Source organism: Nicotiana tabacum, chromosome 8 (genome assembly GCF_000715075.1).
Source record: "Nicotiana tabacum cultivar K326 chromosome 8, ASM71507v2, whole genome shotgun sequence".
In the NCBI taxonomy this organism is placed as follows: Eukaryota; Viridiplantae; Streptophyta; class Magnoliopsida; order Solanales; family Solanaceae; genus Nicotiana; species Nicotiana tabacum.
In genome coordinates this window covers 211,566,502-211,575,464 of record NC_134087.1, presented here as the reverse complement: position 1 = coordinate 211,575,464, position 8,963 = coordinate 211,566,502, and the positions used below count along the sequence as shown (strand labels likewise).

Genomic DNA, 8,963 nt, shown 5'->3' with positions numbered 1-8,963 from the left:
AAATTTTGAAGTTAGTACGTGCATATTGACTCACATAAATATTTATGCACATAGCGTTAAATCAGGATTAGGAGGTACGATATGGTCAACATTTACTAATTCATTAACTACTTTGAGAATATATAGCACCTGTGAAGATAATAATCTTATTTCTTTTAGTTGGCAAAATCTCTTAAATAGTAGTTTAATTATAAAACCCTAGAACATAATTTTCATAGTGCTCTAACTTTTCCTACATCAACAACAATCATGGCTGAAAATCCTAATAATTTGGCAGAAGCAGTAGTAGTGGCTGTTCCTGAAGTTAAAAATGAAGTGAAATTAGAATTTGATGAACCTAATATGAAAGAAGCTAAGAGTAAACTACAAATGAATCATATTGTGCTTCCATTGGTTATATTTTCTTTCTTTTTATCTCTTCCAATTCTGTTTGGTATCATATGGTTATTTTACGTACGACAATATGATTGTGAAGAGTTAATGAACTTGCCAAAGTTACAAATAGGTATTGCCATTGGTTTGATCATTGTCTTCTTCATCAGCAACATCGTAGTTTATTTTAGGTCTCGTTTTCCAGTTCTTGGACTTCTTTTAGCTATGGTGCCATTTATCATTATGTTCATCGTTGGTCTTGGCCTCGTTGGATCGTATAAAATGGAGGCTCGAGGCGTTCCTGGTTCTCCAGCATGGCTAAAGATGACAGTGCATGATGACGAAACATGGAGCAATATTAAATCTTGCATATACTCCACAAAAACTTGCAATGATTTAATCTCCAGGACATATATGCTGAAATCTTATGATTTCACAAGTATCAAGTTGTCTTCAGTTGAGGTAATGTTCACTATATTTGTATTATATACTCGCTTAATGACATTTATTTGGTTATGTTATTATAAAGACCTTTAAACATAAGGGAGTGATCGAGATTAAGCAGTATGGTAAAAAAGTACTATTCGCTCTTTGAGGTGGGTCGTTCATACTCAAATCCATACAGGGAAGGACAAATATTCGACACACTAAAAATATAGTGAATGTTATACTAGTAGTTACTAACATACTTTTTTTTTTTTGGTAATTAAACTTTTTTCATTAATCACCAAACTAACATTCTTCCATTTTTACATAATTTCTTGAAGTCTGGATGTTGCAGTCCACCATCACTTTGTGAGATGGAATTCATAAACGCAACATTTTGGAGGAAAGTAAATTCACCAATTGATGATTCTCCGACGTTCGACAAAGACTGCAATTTGTGGCAAAATGAAGAAACAGTGTTATGCTACAATTGTCATGCTTGTAAGGAAGGATACTTAAGAACAATAGAGGGGAAATGGTCAAGACTTGGAGCATTCCTTGTTACCATGTCTTTGTTACTTATGATCTCACATTTATTTCTGTTTATGGCCACCATGTGGGAAAAATATGTAGGGTAAGAATTAAATGATTGTAATTAGTTCTCAGTATTTTTGTTATTACTAAGGTTTCAACATTATTAGTATTTTTGTTATTACTAAGGTTTCAATTTAAATGACATATTTCGCTTATCGAGAGTCAAATTGTGTTAACTTTGACTAACATTTTAATTTTTTTTAATCATGAGAAAAATTGTAACTTATAGAACTTTTCGTATAGTTTTCAAATATCTAAATTTTAATTTTAAAATACTAAGTTAAACTAATCTAATTTAGTTATAAAGTTTAGTCAAATTGATTCTCGATATGCGAAATGTGTCATCTAAACTGAAACAGAGGGAGTATATCTTATAGCCTGTTTGGCCAAACTTTTTTTTTTTTTTGCCAAAAGTGCTTTTTTTGGTCAAAAGTATTTTTTTTTTCAAAAATTGATGTGTTTGGCCAAGCTTTTAGAAGAAAAAAGTGCTTTTAAGAAGAAGCAGAAGCAGTTTTTGAGAAGCAGAAAAATGTAGCTTCTCTCAAAAAACACTTTTCTGAGAAGCACTTTTAAAAAAAATACACTTAGAAACAATTTTTAAAAGCTTGGCCAAATACTATGCTCAAAAGTGTTTTCAAGTTCCAAGATTTATTCTGAAGAGACAACTAATTTCAGAAGCTATCACATAGTGTAAACTAAATGGCTAAGGAGACTCAAAACATAGTAATCCAACAGAGCGTTCAAATATGGAAGCACTAAAATTTTATTGTACTCCCTCAGTTTATTTTACTTGTTCACTATATTAAAAATATATTTTTACTCTTATTTGACTATTTTAGCAAATTAAGACAAAAATAATTATTTTTCTTGGTTTATGTCATGAGTTTGTGAGTCTAGTATGGTAGGTATACTATTTTGTTTTTGCTTTGTATCTTTCTTCTTGATTGCATGTTGTTTCTATTTTTCATATTATTTATGTGATGTTATTGATATTATCCCATTTTGTCTTTTTATTTTCTTGAGCCGATGGTCTTTCAGAAACAGTCTCTCTACTCCTTCGGGGTAGAGGTAAGGTCTGCATACACACTACTCTCCCCAGACCCCACTAGCGAAATTTCACTGGGTCATTGTTATTGTTGCTCTTGTTTTACCCTTATCATTAATTATTCATTTCCGAAATTGTTTCCCAAGGATTCTTAAAATACTATCATTATTAGGAGTTATATGGTAATATGCATACTACAATTATTATATCTTAAGGGACATAAATAATCTAAAGTGGACAAGTAAAAGTGAACGAAAGGAGCATAAGATTCACTATAAGCTTTTAAAATAACGTTTAATTCTTTAGATATAAAATAAATTTTAAACATTAATAGTTACTTGAGCCAAATCCAATTGAAATAAACCAAGTTGACTGATTGAAAATATGACATTATATAGCCGCTTTCAAAATAATTGCAAAAGAAATATATATATATTTTTTTGTGTATATATATATATATATATATATATATATATATATATATATATATATAAATTTTATATACTTTTGCGGCTCTCAAATGTAAATAATTTCGACATCGGGCTAAAATGATCTTTATATATATTGTAGCCAAAAAAATACATATAAAGAGATAGGAATTGTGTAGTTTTGGTAACAAATGCAAATCCTAGCTATATATATTCGTGTTGTTATTAGCACCCAAGACTCCATACTAGGAATATTACAAAAAAGATAAGCTTCAATATCTAAAACTTCTTAGCTTATTCTTTACCCCAAATGGCACTAATAAAAGCTTTCTTCTTCTTCTTCTTTTTCTTTACAATTTTCTTCTCAAATATCATAACTAGCCAACCAATACCAAAATTCACATCAATTCTAGTATTTGGAGATTCAACAGTGGATACTGGAAATAACAACCACATACTTACAATATTCAAAGGCAACCATCCACCCTATGGCAAAGATTATCCAAACCATTCTCCCACTGGCAGATTTTCTAATGGAAAATTAGTGCCAGATATATTAGCTCTCTTATTAAAACTCAAGAAAAATGGTGTTCCTCCCTATATGCAACCAGATTTACCACCAAATGAATTGCTTACTGGAATTTGCTTTGCATCAGCTGGTTCAGGATATGATGAGTTAACTACTATTATTTCTGGTGCAATTCCAATGAGAAAACAGTTAGATTATTTCAAGGAGTATTTGAAGAAAATTAAAGAAGTTGTAGGAGAGAGAGAAGCTGAAAGAATAGTGAATGGTGCTTTGGTTATTGTTAGTGCTGGAACTAATGACTTTGTTTTTAACTTTTATGATTTACCCAAAAGAAGGCTTCAGTTCAGCTTGAGTAAATACCAAGATTTTCTCCTAGACAAGCTGCAAAATTTTGTGAAGGTAATTAGTGTTACTCTATTGCTGAATTTTGTCACCTACCTCATCTAGGAGGGAGCCTTGGCGTAACTGGTAAAGTTGCTGCCATGTGATCATGAGGTCATGAGTTCGATCCATGAAAACAGCCTCTTGTAAAAATGCAGGGTAAGACTGCATCTAATAGACCCTTGTAGTCCGGCCCTTCCCCGGACTCTGCGTATAGCGGGAGCTTAGAGCAACGGGCTGCCCTTTTTTTTTATTTTTAATACGCCTCGAGCTAGCCGAATTCTTTCCATGGTCAAACACCACTAAAAAAATTGAAATTAGCTACGAACTTCATCGTTAAATTGCTCGTAACTAATAGAATTTCTTGATAATATGTCGCGTCGCAATCTGATCAACGATGGGTTTTTCTGTTTAGCTATAGAATTTATTTCGTTCCTAATTTCTATTTTTTTAGTAGTGCGCATGAAATTTTTTTGATAATAGGTAATGGTAAGACTTAAAACTCAAAAAGTTATTTTTGACACTGTATTGAATTGTGTGTCTAACTTATCGAAAAACTTAAACTGATAGAGGATATTTTTGTTGACTTACTTATTTCTTCTAACATACATCTCTATCTTTCATCACTCTTTGCTATGCATATCCGTGAGCTCTTAGCCTTTTCAGCTGTCACTCATGAAGTCCATGTTGTTTCTTTGGATATGTCAATGGATAAAAAAGGACTTTAGTGACACCAATATTATTAGTTTGGTCATATAGTTAATTAGATTTTGCTGAGTCGAGTATCTATCTGAAACAGTTCTTTATCTTCATGAGGTAAGGGTAAAGTTTGCGGACACATTATCTTTCCTAGATCCCATTTGTAAAAATATAGGTATATTATTGTTGTTACTGTTGGTTAAGAGTGGCAAACGGCGGGTCGGATTGGATATGAGTAGGTCGAAAATAGGTAATTTAAAAAATAGATAAATTATCCGACCCCACCCGTATTTAAGACTGATAAAAAAACGGGTTATCCGGCGAATAATATGGATATCCATATTATCTATGGCTTCTTGAATATGATCACTTTTGCGAGAATTCCTATCCTCCCAAACTTGAGGACCCCAATTTAAGGCTTTACAAATGTAAAAATTAAACAAATTAGTTATCCATTGGTTATCTATTTGGTTAATTACTATCTAAGTGGATAATATGGTTCTTATCCATATTCGACCCGTTTTTAAAAAGTTTATTATCCAACTCATTCTTAATGAATAATATGGATGAATAACTATTTTCCTTTAACCATTTTGCCACCTCTATTGTTGGTCTTATCTTTAATTATTCTAATGTGTGATAGTATATGATTTTCTTCAGGAAATATATGATCTTGGATGCCGTAGTATTATAGTAAATGGACTGCCACCAATTGGTTGTCTTCCAATTCAAATGACAGCAAAGTCTCCACTTCTTAGAACTTGCATAAAAAAGGAGAATTTTGATGCTCAACTTTATAATCAAAAGCTTGAGCATTTGTTACTTAAATTGCAAGCACATCTTCCCGGAAGCAAAATTATATACGTAGACAGCTATGCTCTTGTAGCTGACCTTATCAACAATCCACAAGAATATGGTAATTTTTCAATTAAGTTTAGGCAAGACCATTTTGTTTCAGTTGTTTATGTTATGTTTATTTTATATATATGACACATTTACCTTTTTAGTTTGTCCAAAGACATTTTCAAAAAAATGAAAAGCTCACATATGATAATATATACTCCCTCCGTTCACTATTATTTATCATGTTTTGCTTTTCGAGAGTCAAACTACATAAATTTTGACTAATGTTTTAACATGTATATATATTTTCACCATATTGATATGAGACAAATTACAAATTATACATAGTATTTTTCGTACAGTTTTCGAATATTTAAATTTTAATTTTAAAATATTAAGAAAATCTAATCCAATTTTGCTTCAAATATTAGTTAAATTAACTCTCAAAAAGTGAAATATGATAACTAAAAGTGAACGAAGGTAGTATCTCTTATTAGTCCAATAGGCCGGGGATGTGACCTATATTATCCCTCCCCATTGTACCCTTTCATAATTGTTCCAGTCAATCATACTATAATATGTTCATAATTCTTATACTTCCTACAAATAATCTATTTCTTGTTTTTAATTATTACTGAGATTGCTTTTGTGCTTAACTGAAACAGGATTTGAGGAAACAAAAAGAGGGTGTTGTGGTAGTGGATTACTAGAAGCAGGACCCTTGTGTACAACACTCTCTCCACTGTGTTCAGATCCTTCTCAATACATATTCTTTGATAGCATTCATCCAACTGAATCAACATATTATAAGATTACTGAATACTTAGTGAAGGACCTTCTCCCAAAATTCTCAAGAATTGGCAACCCTTGATTTTTCTACAAATGATCCGTAGAATTTTAGTTTTGAGTTATTTTCTTCAGCTATATTTTCTTCATTTGTTGCAGTAAATAAATAAGTAGACGGAGATGCCTTGAAATCCTTCTCCCAAAGTACTCTAAGCATTAGTAGTCCTTGATTTTCTTTTACAAGCAACTTTTAAATTTGTTGAAGTAATTAAGTTAGCATTCATTGGTCGTCTATTGATGCAGGGTTTTACCTGCTGGTTTTACTATACCAGCCATCTTTTTCGTATTTTGTATTTTGTATTTCATATCTATTGTATTGCTGTTATTTATTATGCATTTATATGGTACTAATATAGCGGCTTCTGTTGCTTTTTGAGCCGAGGGTCTCCTGGAAACAGTCTCTCTACCCTTCGGAGTAGGGGTAAGATCTGCGTACATATTACCCTCCCCAGACCCCACTTGTGAGATTATACTGGGTTGTTGTTGTTGTAAGTTAGCATTCAACAAAAGATTGATTGTCGGTGTATATTTTCCAGGTTGACACCTAAACTCTTCCTTGCACATTTAACTTGCTCAATCAATCTCAGAATCACTTGGCTTCATTGGATGAGAGATGATAACCTTCCTACTCTTAATGATTACGCGACACAGCAAATATATACATTGTAATTACCATTTGTATCTATACTTTCAGAAAATTTTCATTATTCGTAGCTATATTTGAATTTTATAGCAAATCCACATGTAGTACTAAAACAAGAGATCAATTGTTTTGAAATGAAACAAGAGAGCAACAAGCTCTCGTTGAATAGAGTTAATAAAGCCATTTGTACATGGCTCGAATGAATGGAGTTAATAAAGGTTGTATTCGTCGCGTGAACGAATATAGTTGACACATGATGTATTCGTTGTACGTTTGAATACAAGTGATACAAGATTGTAACAATTGAACAATAGCTACAAATAGTAATTAGGCAAACCATAGTTACATATGGTAATTAGACTCCAAATTGTAGTGCTTTATGAAAATTCCTCTTTACTCTAGTGGCTTTCAGCTTTTGGAACGTGTACATGGCTCAGCAGGAATAACAACAATCACAACAATATGGTCAAGGGATCTCCATTAATTATGTGAGCTAGAATGCATGTTTTGGAATTTAAGTTACTAACAAGCTGTGAACATGCCTCTAGCAGCCAAAAATCATCTGTAATGAAAAAGAGACTAGTTATGGGCTTCTACTCCAGTCTGAACGCGCGCACAAAAATCCTACTAATTATGCTGAGCTTCTGGCATTGCGGTTTGGACTTAAACTGGCACTTGATCACAAGCTTAGTGCCACTATCAAAGAGTTCTTTATCATATTAAGAGTGTATTCTGGGTCGGGCCCGGGCCTTTGTGGGCCAAACGGGCCGGGCTTCGTGGGCCTGGGCTCTGGCAGTCCCGGGCTTCGTGGGCTCACTGGGTGGAACCGGCCCGTGACGGTCCTAAGCCCATGTGGTCCTGGGCTAAACGGGCCGGGCTCGTGGGCTTAGCGGGGTTTTTTTTTTTTTTGTAAGGCAATTTATTGTAGTATCATGGCTATATTAAAAATATATATGTAGTATATATGTAGAAATCTAATTATTAAAGTGCTTGACGAAAAAGAAAAATAACAAAACAATAGTAAAACACTAAATTGTCATGCATAATAAATTAATAACAAAGTACAACATGAAGCATATTAATATATATATATATAGTATACTAGTATAGAATATATATTGTATGTTATGTATATATATTCTCTTGTATATTATCTTGTAGTATATATTGTATGTTATGTATATATATTCTCTTGTATATTGTCTTGTAGTATATATTGTATGTTATGTATATATATATCCTCTTATATATTTTCTAATAGTATATATTGTATGTTATGTGTATATATATTCTCTTGTATATTGTCTTGTAGTATATATTGTACGTTATGTATATATATCCTCTTATGTTATGTGTATATATTACCTTATATATTTTCTTGTAGTATATATTGTATGTTATGTGTATATATTATAGCTTATAAATAATTGCAAGTTAAAGACCCAAAAAATATTGCATAAATATATTCAAGGGCATGTCTTATAATTTTTATTACCAAAAATGGCATATCTTTCTTAGTCTTCCTCCCCCCAATGGAATGAGCACAACAAGGTACTAATACCAGCATTAAAAGGAAAAAAACTAAAAGAAGATATGCCAAAGTACAAGGTACACCATAATCTACATTGTATCTCTAACAAATTTCGTAAATCCTTCAAGGTTCGGAGGAGGTTGCGTTGGTGGTGGTGGAAAAGAAGCTTGTTCATCACCACTTCCGGGCGAAGCAGCATCCTCCGCAATTTCCGCTATCATTTCTTCATAAGCTTCATCTATCGCCGGTTGTGATTCTGCAATTCCAAAGTTCCTTCTTTCCGAGCGGATCCAATCTCTAAACAGTACAGATTTTTCCAAGCTCTCCCTCATTGACGCTCTATGATCACCTATTTGCAGTCTTGCTTGACTGAAAGCGCTCTCTGATGCAACAGTTGAAGCTTGAATTGATAAAATATCCCGAGCCATCCTTGCAAGAACCGGAAAATGTTTTTCCCTTGCCTTCCACCATTCCGAAAGATCAAAAGAGCCGTCTGGATTCTCCTTTTCAAGTCCCTGAGACAAATAAACTTGAAGCTCATTTAGATGTGAAGTTTCATCATAATTATCACCTTGAGAACCCTTGAACTCCGTCCAAGATTTAAGAGCTTTTAAGCCCACAGCTCT

The 8,963-nt window shown here is 32.7% G+C and overlaps 2 protein-coding genes across 2 annotated transcripts; both read left to right on the top strand.

Moving 5' to 3' along the window:
• Positions 1-244: 244 nt before the first annotated feature.
• Positions 245-1,436, top strand: LOC107772915 (tetraspanin-15). Its single transcript, XM_075220833.1, has 2 exons — positions 245-834; positions 1,140-1,436. Exons 1-2 carry the CDS (start codon positions 250-252, stop codon positions 1,434-1,436), a joined length of 882 nt encoding a protein of 293 aa, XP_075076934.1. The 5' UTR covers positions 245-249.
• Positions 1,437-3,068: 1,632 nt separating this feature from the next.
• Positions 3,069-6,369, top strand: LOC107773521 (GDSL esterase/lipase At2g24560). The gene is made up of 3 exons (XM_016592930.2): positions 3,069-3,793; positions 5,135-5,390; positions 5,983-6,369. Exons 1-3 carry the CDS (start codon positions 3,176-3,178, stop codon positions 6,186-6,188), a joined length of 1,080 nt encoding a protein of 359 aa, XP_016448416.1. The 5' UTR covers positions 3,069-3,175; the 3' UTR covers positions 6,189-6,369.
• The last annotated feature ends 2,594 nt before the right edge of the window (positions 6,370-8,963 follow it).